A 22,281-nucleotide genomic window follows, 5' to 3' on the forward strand; every position below is an offset into this window, starting at 1 on the left:
AAAAAAAAAAAAAAAAAAAAAAAGCAAAACCCCCCCAAACTGCCTCTAGCTGGACAGGGCAATACAGCCACACAATGCAGTCTGGGCAGAACAGATTTTTTCCCTTTGTCCGATACTGACAAAAAAAGACTTTAAACAGCTTTTACTAGGTCCTTTTTAAAGTATTAGTGATAGCTACTAAAAAGATTTCCTTTGTCCCAGTTGGCCCCAGATAATAGATCTCTTGCATAAATTGAAAACGACTTTTTCTGACAAGACACAGACTTACAGATACCAAGCAAAATTTTGGTGTCTTACCCTCTGCCAGAAGAAACCACACCCCTAGGACTGGCCTAACACCAAGCATTATAATTGTTTAACCAATTCATCTACCTTTAACCAGATTAAACAATACCCAAAGAACCAGGAAACAAAAAGGGAAACTGCAGTCCTATCACTTGGCTTGAGGAGACAAGCATCCTGGTGCCCTGTCAGTCACTACGGAATATGCCTCGCCTGCCTGTGAAGAAACATGGGATCTCTTGATTCTCATGAGTCTGATTCCTCCAGAAAAACAGGTGTACACTGTCTTGCACTTGAAAGGGGAACTCTTCAGCCTCTCACTGGAAGAGGTGAGTTAACCCATCTTTGCTTTTTAATGGGTAGACCCAGTAGGAGGTTACAGTGAGCAACATACCTGGTTGCCCCAGAATTTAAAGATACAAAATGCAGACTTCTGGCCCTTCTATTAAAGGTTTTCCGGGAAAACATTATAGAAGGGCCACTGAAGGACTGCTGCAAGAGTTACAGACCTTGGGCTACAGAATGTCGGCTAAGAAAGCCCAAATTGTAGAAAGCTACTGTTCTTGGCTACCAGCTGAAGGGAGACAAAAGAAGCATGTAAGAAAGTAAGCTGAGCAAGCCATAGGAAGCAAGCAAGGAGGCAGCACCCCTTCATGGCTTCTGCATTAGCTCCTGCCCTGCTTGAGTTCCTGTCCTAGTTCTTTTTCTTTTTCTTTTTTTTTTTTTTGTTTTTCGAGACAGGGTTTCTCTGTGTAGCCTTGGCTGTCCTGGAACTCACTCTGTAGACCAGGCTGGCCTCGAACTCAGAAATCCGCCTGCCTCTGTCTCCTAAATGCTGGGATTAAAGGCGTGCGCCACCACTGGCCAGCCTGTTCCAAAATATTTTCATCTGTTTGTCTATGAAACAAAAGACAAAAGGGTTAAGTTTTAACCCAAACTTTGGGACCATGGAAATGCCCTATGACATATTCATCTAAACAACTAGACCGTGTAGTCAAAGGATGTGGTCTTAGACACCTGTCTAAGAGCTGTGGTGGCTACTGCTAGTTTAATTAAAAAAAAAAGCAAACAAGTTAACTCTTGGGTTGAGATTTTACACTCACAGCACCTCACAACATGGTTGTGGCTCTCTTGTGAGGACCGCCAGAATGTTAGCTGACTGTAACCCAGTTCCAGGCCCTACTCCTGGCCTACCACTCATACTACCTACCACTCATACTCATTTGAGAAACCCACAGCTATCAATTCAGCTGCCCTCTTGCCTGATAGCCCAGGTGCTTATCCATGACTGTAAGATGACAGAAGAAAACAGGTATGTGGGAGCTGGAAAAGTTATTTTACCCAAAACAATTTATATAAGTGACCCAAACAACAATCACACATATGGAAAAAAAATGTTTAACAGCAGCATAAAATTACCAAAACAACAACGGCAACAACAACAACAACAACCCCCCCCCCCAAAAAAAAAAACAACCCATAAAAACCAAAAAAACAGGAAAGTAATGGCAAATACCTGGACTATCCAAGAGGCCCAGCCACTCTCTGAGTCCAATACCAGTTTCCCTCATTCCAGTTCAGTGGTACATCTGGGTTTGGCAGATAGCAAAAGGGACACTGAAGCTAACCATGTAGAGCAGACTCTCCATGGTGATTTTCTCCACTGCTATGGTAGTGAAGGTAGCTGGTATTACTCCATGGATCTACCAGATCCAGGTCAAGAAAATGGAAGCCATGGATGCTGCCAAATGAACAATCTCTGCGCTATGGGTCCAATGAAATTAAGGTTTCATCGAGTCTGCAGGCCCTTACACTCCTTGGCCCTCTATGTCCTCCTGAGTCTGGTGTTTTACACTAGGGGTTTGAAGTAAAGGCTCATGGTCCAGCCCTCACTGCCCTCAGACCTGGACTGGAAATGGAGGAAGACAGATACAAGGAAGACGCTAGCTGGTGTGACTATAGACCAGCAACCCATATCCATCTTGACCTTACTTGCCAATACCTACTTTAAGTATCTGGTTGTACAGAGAAATGAAAAGAAAATTTACCATTTTGAGTTAAAATACAGAGTTTACAATTCTATTCATGTCCTACAGCTCTGCCCCTAATTGTCTGAAACAAGGAAGTTTCCATTGCAAAAACTGGAGTTATAAAACTGAGACTTCCTGAAAAATTCCTTTTAAAAGATTCTGCCCTTTGGAAAACAGGAAAAACCTGAGGAAACAGACTCTATTCCACAGGAAGGGACTCTGGGGATAGTGTATCAGCCAGGATTGCTGGTTATGCTTAGACACCCAGCCCCTATACTATATAGGGATAGGAACTAACCATACTGTCAGTAACTGTGACTAAGGATAGCCCAAATTAATGTTAGAGGACTTATAGGGGGCTAAAACATGTCTAATATCCAAAACCTTTAAATTAACCCATGAACTTTCCTTTATTCTGATTCCTGCTATTTTGCCTTATGGGTTAATTCATATAGATAACAACAATATTACTGGGCGGGGGCAGGTACTAATGGTTTGACTAATGGGCCTCTTTTTTTTTTTCTTTTTTCTGTTTTTCTTTTTCTTTTTTTTGTTTCTCTATGTAGTTTTTGGCTGTCCTGGAACTCACTCTGTAGACTGGCTGGTTTTGGACTCAAAGAGATCTGCCTGCCTCTTCCTTCCAAGTGCTGGGGTTAAAGGTAGGCGCCACCTCTGCCTGGCAAATGTGCCTCTTCGTATGCCTTCCAACTAAGGTTAATCAGGATGTAGAGGTACTAAAAATTTTTGTTTCTGAATTAAAACAAGAGTTAGAGTCCCTCGTAGAGGTCCTTCAGTTAGAGAGGCTTAGACTTCTCGTGAGATAAAGAAAACTATGTACAGTTTTGGAAGAAACATGTTGTTTCTATGCTAATTTATCAGGAGTAATCAGAGAAAGTCTTTAAATGGTTAGGAAAATCATTGGTACCAGTCTCTGTTCTCTTGGTCCCCCTGGATAACTACTCTGCTATCAGCACTGACTGGGCCTTTAGCCCTCATTCAGAGTGACTTAACAGTGGGGCTCTGCCAGGAGGCGGTGGTGGCACACACCTTTAATCCCAGTACTTGGGAGGCAGGGATTTCTGAGTTCGAGGCCAGCCTGGTCTACAAAATGAGTTCCAGGACAGCCAGGGCTATACAGAGAAACCCTGTCTCAAAAAAACAAAACAAAACAAAACAAAACAAAAAAAAAACCCCAAAACAAAACAAAACAAAACAAAAAAACAAACAATAACCCAAAAAAAAAAAGTGAGAATTTGGGGCTGGAGAGATAGCAACCACATGGTAGCTCACAACCATCTGTAATGGGATCTGATGCCCTCTTCTGGTGTATCTGAAGGCAGCAACAGTGTAGTCATGTATACATAACATAAATAAATAAAATTTGGGGCTAGTGAGATGGCTCAGTGGGTAAGAGCACTGACTACTCTTTCAGAGGTCCTGAGTTCAAATCCCAGCAACCACATGGTGGCTCATAACCATCCGTAATGAGATCTTAAGCCCTCTTGTGGTGTGTCTGAAGACAGCTACAGTGTACTTATTTGTAATAATAAATAAATCTGCTGGGCAGTGGTGGCATATGTCTTTAATCCCAGCATTTGGGAGGCAGAGGCAGGTGGATTTCTGAGTTCAAGGTCAGCCTGGTCTATAGAGTGAATTCCACGACAGCCAAGGCTATTCAGAAAAACCCTGTCTTGAAAAAGAAAAACAAACAAACAAACAACCCCCAAACAACAACAATAACAACAACAAAAACAGTGGGGCTCTGCATCTTAAACTAAAACAGAATGAGTCCAGGATTTGACTCATTCAATAAGACCAGGGGGGAATGTAATGTAACAGGCTCTAGACCTTAGTAGGCCTGGGATCTTAGCACAACTGACTCCATGATGAAAGTACCATCCAGGTTATAAAATTCAGCACATGACCTGCCAAAACTAAAACAAAGACCTAATCCATCAAAGTCTTTGAATAAACTAATATTGCTTTTTCGTTTCTGTAGTTCTGCTTTTGTCTAACTGCTCTTGCTAACTGAAGTAATGCCAGCCTAGGACACGTTTTTTGTGCTTAGAAGTCTGCCCTGAAGGCAGGAGGGGGTGCTGTATGCCTTTACTCCTATTGCTCTGGAGGTAGAGGTAGGCGGATCTGAGTTCAAAGCCAGCTTGTTCTATAAAGTAAGTTCCAGGTCAGCCAGGGCTATATAGAGAAACCCTGTCTCACCTTCCTCCACCGCCCAAAAAAAGCTCACTGACAAAGGCTCAGGCCTACACTGGGATCCTGATCACTCACTGTAGTCACCAGCTAGCTAGCGAAGACTTTCTATTGGCTTAAACCATGTCCGAGCAGTCTTATCTGAATACCTCACAACAGTGGACTAAAGACACCACACACACCGGGCTTGGTTAGCAGTTTTTAATCTGGACAAAAGTAGATATTTACTGTAATCGACAGAAGATATAATTTTTGTAACTGCTGGTATTCAGGGATTGCTACTCAAACCAAATACTGATCTCAGTTAAACAGGAATAGTTTACTGAATACACATCATAATACTAGGAATGCAAAAAAGGATTGTGTAACATGTACAATTTGATGTTTTTCTGTTTGTTAGGAAAGGTCCTCCTGATCACAGATTTTCTTTCTTTTTCTTCCTTCCCTTCCCTTCCCTCCCTCCCTCCCTTCTTTCTTTTCTGTTTTGAAACAGAGTCTCACTGTGTAGGCTTAGCTGTCCTGGAACTTACTTTGTAGAACAGCCTACCCCTAACTGTCTCTGCCTCCCAAGTATTGAGATTAAAGGTGTACACCACTGTGTCTGGCCTACATTATGCTTCTGTTGCTGGAACTGAATGGCCTATGATATGTATCTAATCATCTTGTAGGATCTTATTCTTGTCACATTTCTCACTCAGGTGTGGATATTAGAGGAAAGCTTTCAGGGGTTACTTTTCTTCTTCTACCATGTGAGTTACAGAGATCAAACTCAGACTGTCAGGTGGCAAGCACCATTACTTGTTGGTGGCAAGTCCTCTTGCCAGTCTCATCTTTGTATCCTTCCTTCCTTCCTTCCTTTTTTTTTTTTTTTTTTAAATTTGAGACAAGATTTCTGTGAAACCCTGGCTGTCCTGGTAGACCAGGCTAACCTCAAACTCAGAGATCTGCCTGCCGCTACCTCCCAGATTAAAAACGTGCACCACTACTGCTTGGGTTTCTTTCCTTTTTTAGGACAGGGTCTCACTATGTAGACCAGGTTAGCCTCAAACTCATAGAGATCTACCTGGTTCTGCTTCCTCAGTGCTGGGATTAAAGGTGTGTGATTTCTTGAACAGCTCTTTGACATAAATAAGACCTTTAAAAGTGGCAATGCTACAGCACCTCTTGAATCAGTTACCTGCTTGACCAGTAAGCCGTGGCTCCATATCCTCTCCAGCAGGTCACACAGGCTGGCAATCAAGGTATTCTCTTCCAAGCCAGTAATGTTTGCTTCTCCATGGCCCAGTTCCACTGCTTCATGTCCCATCTTCTCTACCAACATGCGTTTTGTCTAAAAACATTATGTTAATAAATTGCCACAGCACTGAAACTCAAAACCAAGATTTAGCTTCCCTGCATTGTAATTCTAATTACAGATTTTCCAGTCACAATGTCTTAATCTGGTGGTCAGCTGGCTGGAGTAATTTTATATTTCACTATTCTACATTTTACTACTATGTCAGATAAATAGAAGGGCACTAATGAAACAATAAAATAATATTTGTAAGGCATTCTCATGTTGAAAAAATACATGTAATTTAGATTATTAACTTCTGTAACAGTATACGTATCTTGAACTTCTGAAATTGCCTTGAATCTAGAAAATCCACTACCTGACACCAGAACCTCATTCTGTCACCATAGCTTGCCCTTTGCTGATTCTAGCATTTGACAAATTAAAGCTATCGATACTTAAGCCAGAAATACAACAGAAGTGAGCAGCTCTATGCTCTTTTTTCCCTTCCTCATTTCCTCCTTCCTTCCTTCCTTTCTTGTTTATCTTTTTTTGAGAACTTCCTAGTTTGTATGATTTGCTCACAAAGATGTACTAAAAACTGAAAGCCAGTTTCAGGTAGATGGTTTTCAACCTAAGCTTGTCTCATATATAAAGTGAGAAAGCATACAGTTCCTCTAGGTAGAACCTTGTCTAATTCATTAGAACACACTGATATTGAAAATAGTGCTTTTATTGAATATGATCACAAGCTACCTCTTATAAATGCAGTTTTGTGAGAGAATTGTATGTAATATTCACTGACCTATAACATAGTATGAACACAAGCAAGGCTTTATACAGGTATATACATAGGCACAAAAACATGTTGCTTTTCACATCAGAGTAACATTCTTCATATAACTTATGAGTGGCTTAATATCATGCTGAAGAGGAAGATAATAGCTAAGGGCTGGAGAGATGGTTGTGGGTAAAAGTGCTTGCTACACATGCCTGACCACCTGAGTTCAGATCCTGGGAACCCATGTAAAAAAGCTGGCATACACCTGCAATCTTGGTGCTCCTATGTAAAATTTGGGATGAAGCTCATGGCCTGCTATTTTCAAACAGCTAAAGTAGTGTCAAGAAACAAGAAAGAGGCTGTCTCAAAATGAAGTGAATGGTATAAACAGATTTCATTGTTGTCTTCTGATTTCCATGTGCGCGTACACACATACACACACACACACACACACACATCCCAAGGCTCCCATGAAACTGATGCTATAGAAGACTTCATGAAGGTTCATGACTTCAGTGAAGAGCATATTAAGTCTATGCCACAAAAAAAGTTTTTTGGGGGGGTGGGGTGGGGGATTGGAGAGGTGGCTCAGTGGTTAAGAGCACTGGCTGTCTTTGCAGAGGAGCTGGGTTTGATTTCCAGTACCACATGATAGCTCACAGGCATCTGTAACTCCAGTCCTAGAGGATATGATGCCCCCTTTTGGCCTTTATGGGTACCGCCCACATGTAGTACACAGATATACATACAGGTAAAACACCCATATTCATACAAAAATAATAAACTTTCTTTTTAGAGAAGCTATAGGCACAAATGGGGTTGGCTCATCCCATCTTCGATCCACACACAGTCTAAACATGAATGTACACTGTCTGGAAGCAGCATACGTACCTTCATTCTGCATTCTTTCAATAAGCCTTCTACAAATTTCCAGTTGGTTTGTGCAATCACAGCAGGTGAGAGATCTGACAGTTTTGGTTGCCTCAGGTTTTTTCCTAAACTTCGTGCCTCTTGCATATATTTCTAAAAATCAGAAATATTTTAATGTATTAACATCATATATTCTTTTCTACTTATAACTTACACGTACAAATACAACAAAAAAGAAAGCTGTAAGCATATGTGTATAACAGCAACTAAGACTTTAGTGCTCTTGATAGAAGGCAGAGGATGTTTGTACTCCTCCTCAAACCAGTTAGCTCTTGTGAAAGGAGAGTGACAGAAACTTTATTAAGTTGAAATGCACTCAAAACCAGGAGTTTCGTTGAGTTTAGTCTTTTTAATGGGACCACCAGAATTATGATTAGTTATAATCATGGTAAGAGTAAAAGATTTAGGTGTCTAGTCTAGTCTGAGATTCCATAGAAAAGGAGTGGTTCTCAGGTCACTGGCTTCGTCTGTTCCAGTCCGCTCAGCAGAGACTTTAAATTCCTCAGTCATCAAGGGCATTGCTCTCCAATCAAACCCTTAGCTCTAATTAAGTTTCAAAAGTACCAGAATTGTGTTGTAGCTAATTTTTATGATTTCAATCATATCAGCTAATGATGATACATCTTATTGTATGGTACATGCTATCTACCTCACAGAAATGGCTCAAAAGTATCATGTGCTTCTATCATAGGGGGATGGAGGTTGGGGGTGGGGGCTGGGACGAGGTGGATGGGAGGACTCTAAGATGTTTCCATAAAAACCTTCCCTTGCTTTGTTCTATAATCCCTAGTATTATGTCCAGAGTCCTCTGTTGACTTTGTGGACACACACACACACACACACACACACACACACACACACACATAAATTTCAAGGTTCTTGAACTTTGTTTAGTGAATTTCCATAAAAGCCAAAATCAAACAACAACAAAAAAGCTCAGTTGGTAGAGAGCTTTCTTATGCACAGGTCTTGGGATCAATCCTGAGCACCATGTAAACCATGTTTGGTGGTGTATACCCATGGGCTGGGTGCTTGGAAGGTGAATGCAGAAGGATCAGCAGTTCAAGGTCATCTTTGTTTACATGGCAAGTTTGAGTCCAGGCTGGGATACTCAAGATGGCATCTCAAAGTAGTAAACAAGCAAGCATACAAACAGAACACTGCCCTACCCCCACACACTTTGTCAGTGGAGAACTATGTTCTCTTTGTCTGTATGCTACCTGAAAAACCTAATCTAGACTTTTGCATCAAGATGACAAGACATAATCTCCAAAAGATCCAAGTGTCTTAAGACTACATTTTTGAAGAACTGCTCTAAATCATATAGTAAAACTAGTATTTTGAGCCGGGCGTGGTGGCGCACACCTTTCGTCCCCGCATTTGGGAGGCAGAGGCAGGCGGATTTCTGAGTTCAAGACCAGTCTGGTCTATGGAGTGAGTTCCAGGACAGCCAGGGCTATACAGAGAAACCCTGTCTCGAAAAACCAAAACCAAAAAACCAAACCAAACAAAACAAAAAAAATCTAGTATTTTGTTGAGAAGAGAGATTGCAAGCTAGCTAACTGGTATATCCACGGGCACAGATGTAAATCCACCCTTATTATCTTAAGGGGAGAATTTGATACTGTAGAGAATGATGTGTAAAATACTTCACATTCTTTAAATGTATAAGAATTCATTTCCCTTTTAGAGGAAAATTAACCTGTTAAAGCTACTGAAAATCTTACTGATTAAGTGATCAGTTTCTCTCAATGTTTATGACAAAAGACAGTATTAACAAAATTATATAGCCTTTTTCCAATCTAATAATTTAAAGAATCACTGAAAAAGCAAATGAATTCTCCAAGTAGCAGTTTCTTAAGCACCTATGTGTACTTATCTGTTTTAAACATTATTCAAAGGAAAAAAAGGATGTGTATGTGGGAGGAATTGAGATTGAGAAATTATCAGCAGGGCACTTAAATGTAGCAATGGGCATAGATACATACTGAAAGCTAATTTTCAAGTAAGTAAATGTAGGAAATAAAATCACTTTCAGAAAAAAACCACCTGAGCTACAAGGCAACATCCCTATATGAGAATTATATTTCACTTGGAGACAGGATCAAAAGCTAGATAGAAAGATTGGTAAAAATAGGGAGGCAGAAGTAGGCAGATTTCTGAGTTCGAGGCTAGCATGGTCTACAGAGTGAGTTCCAGGACAGCCAGGGCTATATAGAAAAACCTTGTCTTGAAAAAAAAAATAAGTAAATAAATTTTTAATGTTTAAAGAATTTTCCCACTGGGAGTGTAGCTCAGTTGTAGAGTGCTTGGCTAGCATGTACAAAGCCCTGCTTTGAGCCCCAGCACCATATAAAAACTGGGTGTGGTGGGGTTGGCGAGATGGATCAGTGCTGAGTGTATACTGATCCTGCAGAGGACTTGAGTTTGGTTACCAGCACCCACTCTGGACAGTTCACAATGCCTGTAACTATAGCAAGAGGTTCCAAGCGTTCTTCTGGCCTCCGAGGGCACTGTATTCATGTGCCATACACATAGACAGACAGACAGACTCAAACGCTCGCGCGCACGCACACACACACACACACACACACACACACACACACACACACACACAGAACCTAAAACAGCTGGGTGGTGTACACCTTTAATCCCAGATTATGGGAAGAAGAGGCATGCAGATCCTGTGAGTTTGAGGCCAGTCAGTAACATGGTTGATATTCTGTCTTAAAACAATGACAACAACAACAACCCAGAAAAACCAACCAACCAAAAATGAAGCAATAAGCCATTAGGAAATATAAGTTAAATTGCAATCTTCTTCAATAAACACTGAACTAAGTGCTCTTTAAAGAACAGACTATTGTAAATATAAAGGACTAACATAATGAGGAAAAGTTGTAAGCCAGAGTATTTGTATCCTCAGGTGAGCACTGGTTAGAGCAGACTGATATGCATGATCAATGGGAAGAGACTTGAGCCTGGACATTAGAAGGCCTGTGCTACAGGCTCAGTCTTCTCTTTGTATGTCCATTTAACTGTGGGCAAATTTCTTACTTGACAGCTAAATTATGTCAAGTTAGACAAGAAGACCTCAAAGGTTCCTCTTAGCACAAATACTCTATGACAGTGAGTGAGTTTTCTGAATCACAAAATGTAGACCAGGAAATTAAATTAAAACATTACAGAGACAAACATATAACAAAAGAAAAGCTGATATTCAGCCACTTCTGCACTTGTGAGAAAAATGCTTAAAATAAGAGAGAATTATAACATATTCCTCCCCAACTTAAGAAAAGCAATTTGTTACCAAGGATATATATATATATATATATATATATATATATATATATATATATATATATATATATATATATATATATATATATATGTAAATATACACATACATAAATATACATACACACAAATATATACAAACATCCCCAAAGACTCAGGAGTTGAATGTCACCTTTACTGTTAATATTTCAGAACTGCTTATGTGAGCACATTCCAGCAAAAACAGGCTAGATGAAGCAGAGCTCAAGCATGACACATGCACTTTTATGTGTGGGCCATTCAAGCAATCTTGTGAAGCACTTTCAAGGCAAAGGACATACCAGGCAGCATTCAGAGAAGGACTTTTTAGGAAGCCGTGCAGGAGGAGTTGGGCCCTGATCCCACTCCCAGAATGCCACGGAGTTCTGACAGACCAAAAGTTCCCCGGAAGGCTAAAATGATGGCGACGTTTCAATGACAGAAAAGTAGAAAAAGAGAGAAACAAAAAAAAAAGAAAGCAAAGATAGAGAAGCAAAACCTGCATGCACATGATATGATGACAAGGGGTGGGGCAGCAAAGGAGAGGCAATGAACAGGAAAGGCTTCAGCTCTTAAGAAAATGCTTAAAATCACACATGTATGAACACAAGTATAGAAAGTGAGGTTTGGAATGATGCTTTCTGTTGTATTTCTATACATTTGAGTTCATAAAACAGAATTTCTGAGTGCATTTTCTTTCATTAAAATAAATAAAATATTTAAACATAATTTGAATTTTATTTTCAATGAATACAAATAGAGCATATTTAATCTAAGAACAGCTCTAGTATATCTAAAAATGGGGTCAACAAACCAAGGACAAAGAATATGTTAATGTATCTTTATTTACCCAGCCTAAATTATATTTGAAACTTAGATATAGGTGTATCTCAATATTTCTCCCTTCAGGTGACCTAATGACCAAAAATTTATCCTAAATAAAGTTTCTGTATGATTCAATACAGAGACGAATAAAGGGATAAAGCTGGAAAAGTGTTTTCTGCTACACTTCAGTACAAAAATAATATTTGATAATATAGATGAATTGCTTTTAAAAGAACTTGAAAGATCATGTATAATGACACCTCCTGGTGAGTTCTGTGACCTCTGCATCGTGGCGTCTCAGGCAGCCAGACCACATACCTCCCGTAAGTCACTGTCCAGCCCAATGTGTTCAGAGCTCTGGCGAAGGCGCTCTTTCCTGCGTTGTGCTGTGGCACTTCGACTCACCCAGCGACTAGAAAGTAAATATATCCAAGACAATGTAGATTTAAAAAAACAGTCAAATAAAAAGACATGGAATTCACTTTCTTAGAAAAAATGAACCATTTGTACAAAAGTCTAGTAACAGCTATTTTTTTCTTCTCTGGTTCACTTGTTTTTAATTTGGACACTCTTGCTGCCTAGTTTAGTCTGGACTTGAAATCATGGTCCTCCTGTCTCTTGTGCCACCATACCCAGCTCTTTCAATCAATTCTTTTCAAAATATGTTTAAAGTTATAATTTCAGATACCATTTAATCTTATAGGCATGTGCTTTTACTTTTACTATATGTATAATCTTAAAGTTACCCACTTTCATCTAGCTTGAGCATTATATTTCAGGCAAATTATTTCTAGAAGAAAAAAAAAAATCTCAGATCTAAGTTCAGGACAGAAAAGGAATTTACAGAGAATCTTGGCTACAGTAGTTAGGGAAAGCAGAGAAGAGAGACTCCAACCAAAGAGAGACAGAAAACTCCTTGGTGCCAGGAGCTGAGGTTACCTGGTTTATAGATGGGAGCAGTTTTCTCCATGAAGGTCAGAGACGAGCAGGTGCTGCCATGGTGGGTGGCAAAAATGTCCTCTGGGCTAAACCTCTACCCCCTGGCACATTGGCACAGAAAGCAGAGCTAACTGCCCTCACCAAAGCCTTGGAATTTGAGGTCAGTCAGAGAGGTCTTTCTTCCACCCATGGACTGTCCTTTTGGGCCAGTTAGTTGCAGCCTGTCGGGCAGGAAGTGTGTCTGGGCCCCCATCTTGGAAAGTAAATCTCGCCCCAACAGAGGGTAGAGTCTGGGATGACCATAAATGAATGGGATACCTGGCCCATCCCTAGGTCCACTGTTCTTCAGGTAGTCCATGAATACATTTTAGTGCCAGTAGCTCCTTGGACCCAAGATTGTTTTGCTGGAGACTGGCCCATCAGCTTGGAAGAGGACTAAGTGTTGGACCCAGTGTCCACCAAGAATTAGGTGGGTTTCCCCTCAATTTTAAGGTTACCCCAGGTTTGGGGGGGGTCCAAACCCAGTCCTCCCTAGTCGCTGTCTTCCCCCAGGGCTAACACCTTTGTTGGGGAGTGCTTTTCCCAAGACCTGAGATTTCCCACTCCCCACCCCCTGGCTTCTGTTTGTTAGGGTACTCTTGAGCACAGTGGCCCCTTTCCTTGCAGTATGCACACTGGTCCTTTTTCAGAGGTTCAGAGTACCCAAGATAATTGAATGAGACAACGGTCCTGCTTTTGTTTCTAAGGTAAGTCAGGGATTCCCAGAGATATTGGGGACTAATTGGAAGGTCTATTGTGTGTACTGTCCCCAGAGCTTAGGGCAGGTAGAGAGAATGAAAAGAACCCTAAAAGAGATCTTAACTAAATTGTCCTTGGAGACTGGTGCTTACTGGGTGGTTCTCCTTCCCCTGGCCCTGTTCCAAGCCCGGAACACCCTTTACCATTTTAACCTGGCCCCTTTTGAGATCTTGTATGGGACCCCCACTCCCTTAACCCTGGCTCTTGACCTCCCCAGAGTGACTTTTCAGGCTGACAAGTGTGGGGCAGTGGGCAGCTCTGACAGCCAGAGTCCAGTAGAGCAGCCACCTTGGAACCCAGGAGACCCACTGAGCAAAGTAAATTTGTTCACAAGGGATGATAGGTGTTCGGTGGTAGCTCTGAGACCAATGGCTCAGATTTCAGCTCAGACCCCTCACAGCTGCCCCTGCAGGAGATGTGTGCTCTATCAGGCAGACACTGTCTCAAACTCCCAGCATTCTAGCTGGACCTTACACACAGTCATCTGATCATAAGCCAGGCATGCCACGCCCCATACAATAAAAGGGGTGGTTTGCCCCTCCTCACTCTCTTGTTCTCTTTCTCCCTCCTCACGCTTACTCTTCTCTTACTTCCTCTCACTCTCTTGCTCTCTTACTCTTTTCTCCCTCACTCTTACCTCCTCACTCTCTTACTCTTTCACCCTCTTGCTCTCTTACTTCTCTCCCCTCTCACTCTTACTTCCTCTTGCTTTCTTGCTCTCTCTCTCCTCTCTGCTCTTTGTTCTTTTCTCTGCCTTTCTCCCTCTCCTTTTCTCTCTCTCTCTCTCCTTCCTCTCCTTTCTTTCTCTCTATTCAACCAGCATATTTCTCCTCCCTACAATAAAGTAACTCATTCATACATTGCCTCCTTTTTAATTAAGGTGCTGTGCAGCAACAGGTCAGCACTGGGGAGAGAGAGAGACCTGGGCCTCAGCAGCAGGCCCACTGCCTCCAGAGGGAAAGAGAGATCCTCAGGCTGGGGCCGCAGCCCAGGCCCCCCTGCTTTTGGAACAACAGACAAGGATCTTATGGCTCAATTGCAAGCTTCCCAGATCAGCCACCAGGAATTGTGGCCTAAACTTATTTCCCCGTATAACGCAAGTACCCCAGAGGTTCCACACGAGTACCAAGTTGGAGATTGGGTATATATTAAGAAGCATTGTGCTAAAAAATTGGAAGCAAAGTAGAAAGGGCCATTTCTGGTGTTGTTGACCATTAAAGTGGATGGAGTAATTGCCTGGGTTCATGTAGCTCACATCAGACCAGCACCTGAACCTGACACCAATTGGATAGCAGCTAGACACCTGAGCAACTCCCTCAAGCTCAAGATCATCTGCCCTTCTGGAAGGCCAGAGAAACCATGAGATGGCTATGGTGTATCTTCCTTCTAGCGCTGAGCCTCACCACACCCCACAACCCTTCCAAAGTGACTTGACGAGTACTCTCAGCCACTGCGAGAGTATAGCTTGGTCCATTACAGAGGAACACCCACCTTATACCTGGTGGCTGGACCTTGTCTTTAATCTCTGTAAGTTAGGGCCAGCCTTGACTCCTGGGATATCCCCACCCTAGAGACACAGGGGAGTGATTGCCTGTATGTGGGGGACGAGGACTTTCAAATCAAAACCACGTCCCAGAAGCGGCCTTAGAGGGTGGGACTTAGGGTGCAAACACCCAAAGTTGAAGAGTGTCCTGCGAGAAACCCCCATATATGTGTGCCCCTGAGATGGGAGATGCCAGCAGCAGGCCCATCAATGGGGAGGGGACCAACCACTTTTTCTGTGCTACTTGGGGGTGTCAAACATCGGGAAGCACATACTGGAGACCAGTTAAGGATTCAATGGCCAAGGTGAGAGAAGGGCTAGCCAAGTAGAAGAGAGAAAGAGAACAGAGTCAGGGTTGGTTCTTGGTTTAACTCTTCCCCTTGGTTAACTATCCTCATATCCACCTTGTTAGGGCCCCTAATTGTTCTCCTGCTATTGTTGACCTTTGGACCCTGTATATTGAACAAGCTTATAGCCTTTATAAAAGAGAGAATAAGAGCAGTGTAGCTGATGGTCCTGAACCAACAATATGAAACCCCAAGGACAGGACCTGAAGAATGTGAGTTAGTTACCCGAGACCCCTGAGTATAGGTTTAGGATTGGAGCTTGTACAAGAAAAGGGCAGGGGGAATAAGGGACCCTAAAAGCCTTTTCCAGTCCCATACCCTCCTTACAGCTTCCCTCTCCAGCCCGGGGTCAAGGATAGGCCAAGTTCCATTCTCCACCCACAGGAACATTCTTGAGTAAAAAATTCTCAGAATGTACTGACTGATAGTCACCTGACCATCTGAAAAGTCCCAGGTAGAGTTCAAATGAGTGTCATGATCTGCCCATGCTTGCTAGCCAATAGATTTAAAGGTCAATACACTTAGCTAATAAGTTTGAACTGTAACCTTGTTGATGTAACCTGTGCCCCTAATAAGTTTAAAAAACTGCTTGTAATAGCCATTCGTGGTTGCCTTCTAGTAACTCTCCTTGAGGGACTAAACGAAGGTTAGCCCTGACTTGAAGGAAACTAAGCCTCTTGATTTTGTATTTATCGGCATCTCGGCGTCTCACTCAGGGTCATCTCAAAGTAAATATCACTGATCAAGAGTCGGGGTCCTACAGCAGTACCACCAATACTTACCAAATGAATGAAAAAAATACAATGCTATCATAGGGAAACAAGAACTGTCAGGACAGCAGTATACTCATTTATATCAAAGTGATTCAAACAATTAGAACATTTTTATAAATAAAAGAAAAATAAAGTGTAAGATCTAGAGATGTAGCTTAGTTGGCAGAATTCTCCACCCTCCCCAAGATCTATTTATTTATTATATGTAAGTACACTGTAGATGTCTTCAGACACACCAGAAGAAGGCATCAGATCTTGTTATGGGTAGTTGTGAGCCACTATGTGGTTGCTGGGATTTGAACTCAGGACCTTCGGAAGAGCAGTCAGTGCTCTTAACCGCCAAGCCATCTCTCCAGTCCTAGTTGGTAGAATTCTTACCAACCATGAACAAAGCCTTCAGTTTCATCTACAGTACTATATAAAACATTTGTGGTACCATATATCTGCAATCCCAGCACTCTAGAAACAGGCATTTTGAAAATTGTGCTCAGCTCCCTGTTACTGAAAGGTTCAGCAATCACTGTAAAAAAGAGAATGAACCAGGGAGGGGTGGCTCACACTTTTAATCCCAGTGTTGGGAGGCAAAGGCAAGCAGACTCACAGAGATGAGTTCAAAGCCAGCCTTGTCTACAAAGAAGAATGGATACAGAAAATGTGGCTCATTTACATGATAGAATACTACTCAGCTATTAAGAACGAGGACATCCTGAATTTTGCAGGCAAATGGATGGAACTAGAAAATATCATCCCGAGTGAAGTAACTCAGATCCAAAAGGACATGCATGGTATGTACTCACTAATAAGTGGATATTAGCCAATTAAAAAAAAAAGTACAGACTACCCAAGATACAGTCCACAGAACTCAATAAGGTCAACACGCTGAAGTGCTCAAGTGAGGATGCCTCAGTCCCACTTGGAAGAGAGAAGAAAGCAATCACAAGTAGGGAGGGCGGGATCTGGAGGGAAAGGGGGGGAGCGTAATTGGAGGAAGAGGGGAACCTGATCTGGTATTGGGTGAGGGAAAAGGATTGAAGCCCCGAGGACCAGCAGAAAGAATGGAAACAGGCGGGGGTTGGTGAGATGGCTCAGTGGATAAGAGCACTGAGTGCTCTTCCATAGGTTCTGAGTTCAAATCCCAGCAACCACGTGGTGGCTCACAACCACCCATAATGAGATCTGATCCCCTCTTCTGGTGTGTCTGAAGTCAGCTACAGTGTACTTATATATAATAATAAATAAATCTTTAAAAAAAAATGGAAACAGGTAACCTCGGGAGGTAGGAGGTTGTGGGAACCCTACCCAATGCACCAGAGACTTGGAGGTGAAAGACTCTCAGGAGTCAAAGAGAAGGACCTTAGATGAAATGTCTGACAGTAGGGAGTGTGAACTCATAGAGCTCACCTCCAGCAGGAATACAGGGCACCAAATGATGTGGGTGGGTGTGTGTGTGTGACCCTCCTACAGCTGAGAGATGATTCTATCAGACCCCGCCTTGCCACAGATAGCCACGCCTCTCTGCCCAACTCCTGCTAATAGCCACGCCACTCTCCACGTTCCAGTTATGCCGGAAGTCCTGCCTCCAGAGACTGAAGATGAGGCTGCTGATTGGGCCAAGTTGCTGACGAACTTGGGGCAGGGGGTTTGCTTTACCTATCTACCTGTTTACTTGTAACAAAGAGAATTCAATGAATGATGGCAGACTGAAAGCACACCATGTGTTGGTCTAATTTTTTCAAACCCTTCCCACATTTCCAGTACCCTTAATTATTCAGGCCCTGACCCCCATTCCAGACGACCCATTCGTATGAGTGGCTGCAGGCAGCTACAGGGGGGTATCCCACAGTCACAACTCTGACCCATAATTGTTCCTATTTGAAAGAATTACAGGGATAGAAATGGAGAGAAGCCTGAGGAAAAGAAGGTCCAGCAATAGGCCCAAAGTGGGATCCAGCTCAAGGGGAGATCCCAAGACCTGACACTATTATTGAGGCTATGGAGGGCTCACAAAAAGAGACCTAGCATGACTGTACTCTGGAAGACTCAACAAGCAGCTGAAAGAGTTAGATGCAGATATTTGCACCCAACCAATGGACAGAAGCAGCTGACCTGTTGTTGAATTAGGGAAGACTGAAAGAAGCTGAGGGGAAGGGCGACCGTGTAGGAGGACCAGCAGTTTCAATTAATCTGGACCCCTGAGATCTCTCCAACACTGGACCACCAAACAGGCAGCATACACCAGTTGATATGAGGCCCCCAACACACATACAGCAGAGGACTGCTGGGTCTGTGTTTATTCAGAGATGATGCACCTAACCCTCAAGAGACTGGAGGCCCCAGGGAGTTTAGAGGTCAGGTGGGGTGGGGGGTTGGGACATCCACGTGGAGACAGCAGGGTGGAGAGGAGGTATGGGATGTGGAACAGTCGGAGGGTGGAGGGGGGGAATAAAATATGGAGTGTAAAAAATAAATTAATTAATTAAAAAAAGAGGGTTTTGAAAGTAAAAAAAAAGAAAGAAAAAAGAGAGAGTGCTGAGGAAGGTCATATGGTTTGAGGCAAGGTTTCGATTATATACTGAATTCCAGCTCAGTTGCAACAACAATAACAAAACACAAATTAAAAAACAAAACCAAATGTGTCTATTTATAGTTCTATATAAAAAAAATCTGGTCTTTAGAGTCTTTTACCTAACAGAACTAAAAAAGTCAATTCAATTTAGATTAATATGGTCTTAAAAAGATGTAAACAGATAAGATATTTAACAGATAAACACACTGTCTAGTTTACACTGTAGAATCTTCTTTCATTCCACTAATCACAAGTAAAATGCATGCTTACTTGTTATTGGCTGGTCCTGTTGCCAAGACATCGGACTGTAACTTTGGAAAGAACCCTTGCTCATATTTGCCTTGACCGATTTTCATATCAAGTAGATGTGGGTGAATTGCAGTGTGATCCATTTTCATCAATCTTTGTTCAATTGACTGGGCTGTAAGTTAAATTTATATTAAATTAGAGACATTTCAATGCTAAAAACATAATGCATCATACACTCATGCACCTACAGAAAATTTAAGTCATTCAAACACTCTAAAACAGCTTTTTCTTTTTAAATTTGAGACAAGGCCTCACTATGTAACTCTGGATGTCCTGGAACTCACTGTGCAGATCGAGCTTGCCTGGGACTTATAGAGATCCTCCTGCCTCTGCCTTCCAAGTGCTGGGATTAAAGGATAAATAATTGTTTTAAAATGGGAAATTCAATATCTTTAGCCAAAATACAATTCTAAGCACAGTACTAAATAACAAGATAGCAAACAAAACTCTTGAGCTAAGTGTAAGGGGGAGGAAAAGAAGCAAGCTCAGCTGCCATGTACTTCACTTTGTGCAGACATCGAGTAAACATTCATGGCTCATCATCTATAGAAACAAGGAACTGTGTGAAGTCTACAATCTCATTTTAGGGAAGTCAGAGAAGAAGTAAATAAGAAGCAGGCATTTAAAAAATGTCCAACTTAAAAAAGACCCCTGTACTTTTCAAGAAAATAGGTCAAAGATGAAGGAGGATTTCTCAACATGTCTACTCTAAAATATCTTAAATTTAGCGGGGTTGGAGGTTCTCTTAAAGAAAGTGATTTACTTCAGTAAAACAAAACAAGCCTGATTTTTAAAGTGTTTTTATCAACCAAAGAAAATGTATTATTTGGGATAAAAGATTAACCCTTCAATCTTTTGCTCGAGGATTATTAAAAAGGGATAACAAAAGGGATCAGAGTTATGTGGTAAACAGATCCCTGCAGGAATAAGGATCATGATGCTTATGAGACAAAGGTAACTTTTTCTTTTTTTAAAGATTTATTTATTATTATATTTAAGTACACTGTAGCTGTCTTCAGACACACCAGAAGAGGGAGTCAGATCTCATTACGGATGGCTGTGAGCTACATGTGGTTGCTGGGATTTGAACTCATGTTCTCTGGAAGAACAGTGAGTGTTCCTAACTGCTGAGCCATCTCTCCAGCCCCAAAGGTAACTTTATACTACTCAGTGCCAGCAGACTGAGCCCTGGTAATTCTTCACACCTATGCTAAGCTCCATTGGAGGATACTGCCCAAGACCTTTTCTGGTCTTGTCAGAACAATGCTTAATACTGTCTGACACCAGACCACAGAAAAGGCGAAAGAGTTGTAAGACAAACTAAAACCAGAGTGTGACACCAGATCACAGAAGGGCTCCACCAAGGCACTCTGTGTGGAGATGAATGCTGCTTGCCATGACCTAAAACTTTAAAATGCTGAGAGACAATATGTATTACAAACTTTTTATTGTACTTCACTCTTGTTTTCTGAGGTCTCACTATGTAGCTCTTGTTGGCCTAAAACTCTATATAGACTAGGCTTGCTCTGCCTCCCAAGTGTTGGGATTAAAGTCCTAGGTTTGTATTGGACTTTTATGTGTAGCTTGTGATTTCTTTTAAACTATACTTTAAGCTAGCGCATGCCTTTAATCCCAGCACTTGGGAGGCAGAGACAGGCAGATTTCTGAGTTCCAGGCCAGCCTAGTCTACAGAGTGAGTTCCAGCCAGAGAAAAACATACAGAGAAACCCGGTCTCAAAACAACAAAAACAAAAATACAAAAAATACACTCTTTTTTTTTGTTTTGTTTTGTTTTTTGTTTTTTTTCGAGACAGGGTTTCTCTGTGTAGCCTTGGCTGTCCTGGAACTCACTCTGTAGACCAGGCTGGCCTCGAACTCAGAAATCCACCTGCCTCTACCTCCCAAGTGCTGGGATTAAAGGCATGTGCCACCACTGCCCGGCAAAAAATACACTCTAAATGTTCTACTGTAGGCATAGAGAGAACCAAAGGGAGCTGGTCTGTGTTTTAATATGAAATATCATTTACTCTTCAGTGATGTAGTTCCCCATGTTTAATAATATTTAATCATAAATACTGTGAGGGAAATGTTTGCACAATGGACATTATAGCAAAATCGACACATGTTTTCTGATATTTGTAAACATAATTAGTTGTCAGTTTGGGCATAACAATGTCTAGATTTACAGCATGAGAATATAAAGTCTTTGTCAATTTTATGTTGCATGAAGGACAACAAAATCCCCTTTCTGCCACTGACAGCTTTTGTCCTCATAAAAAGGAATTTCAGCTTTTTCCACTTGATTTTCAATGACAGAGAAATTTATCCGATATTGACTTTCTTTCTTTTATTTGGAAGGTTTTTTTGCTTTGTTTTGTTTTCAAATAAGAATCATAATTCACAATGAGTTACTTTAGACTTTATATATAAACTGCCACAGGGAGCATACAGCAATGTAACTTTTTAGTAATTATATTGCCAGAGAATACTGAATGTTTGGAAATTATCAAATGATTGCTTTGTGAGGTCAGGGGGTCTACTGTTAAAGAATTTAAAAGTATGAGTTGATATTGGTTTGTGGTGATTGGTAGGGAAAAAGAAAATTATATTCCTATCCAGTTTTTGTTTTTCTACATAGAAATCATAAGGCTATGGAGCCACAGTGTTGACAGCAGATAGTCTGTGCTTTGTAAGTTCACCTGCAAATCAAAATTCTTTTTGATTAGAAGTACAACAGCAACAGAAGCACACAAACACATAAGCACCAAAGCCAGCAAGAATCCAATGCCAGAAATAACACCCATCTCTATGTTTGTTTCTTTTTGGGGGGTAAGGGAATGAAATTTTACCTGATGAAAGAAATAACTGAAGTGGGCCTGGTGATATATGCCTATAACCCCAGTTAGTCAGGAAGCCAAGGAAGGACAATAGTGGGGCCAAGGCTTTCCTGTATAATTTATTGAGACCATCTCAAAATTAAGAAGTATAAACAGTGGTAGAATGCTTCTCTGTCATACCCAAAGCAAGCACTGAAAACACAAACACACACACACACACACACACACACACACACACACACACACACACACACACACACATGTCTCCTTTTACTTTTTCAAAAGTCTTTAAATTTCTAGGGAACTATGGTCTTAACCTAATCTTGTTTATAGACATGCTAAGTCTCTAGTGGTATTTTCAGGAAGTTTATACAATTTCTGATTTCTGTGATAAGAGTGGGACTATCAAGCTCCAAGAGGCAAAAAGAAAATCAATTTTAATTGGTAAGATTTTCCAGAGGCACATTAAGCTAAGGAATTGGTACTTAATACCATTTTAAAAATTGTCAGGAAGAGAGGAATGAA

The 22,281-nt window shown here is 41.4% G+C and overlaps 1 protein-coding gene across 8 annotated transcripts in view; it reads right to left on the minus strand.

Annotated features, from left to right (window-relative positions):
- Dennd5b (DENN domain containing 5B) overlaps positions 1-22,281 on the minus strand; it is a 152,393-nt gene that overhangs the window by 38,943 nt on the left and 91,169 nt on the right. For all 8 annotated transcript variants that reach the window (XM_031383976.1, XM_031383984.1, XM_031383977.1 and 5 more), the window contains 4 exons: positions 18,881-19,031; positions 11,963-12,056; positions 7,466-7,597; positions 5,698-5,850 (listed from right to left, as the gene is read on the minus strand). In XM_031383976.1, the coding sequence (XP_031239836.1) occupies positions 5,698-5,850; positions 7,466-7,597; positions 11,963-12,056; positions 18,881-19,031 (530 nt within the window). The remainder of the gene's footprint in view (positions 1-5,697; positions 5,851-7,465; positions 7,598-11,962; positions 12,057-18,880; positions 19,032-22,281) is intronic.

This window comes from Mastomys coucha, unplaced genomic scaffold (assembly GCF_008632895.1).
Source record: "Mastomys coucha isolate ucsf_1 unplaced genomic scaffold, UCSF_Mcou_1 pScaffold20, whole genome shotgun sequence".
NCBI classification, from domain to species: Eukaryota; Metazoa; Chordata; class Mammalia; order Rodentia; family Muridae; genus Mastomys; species Mastomys coucha.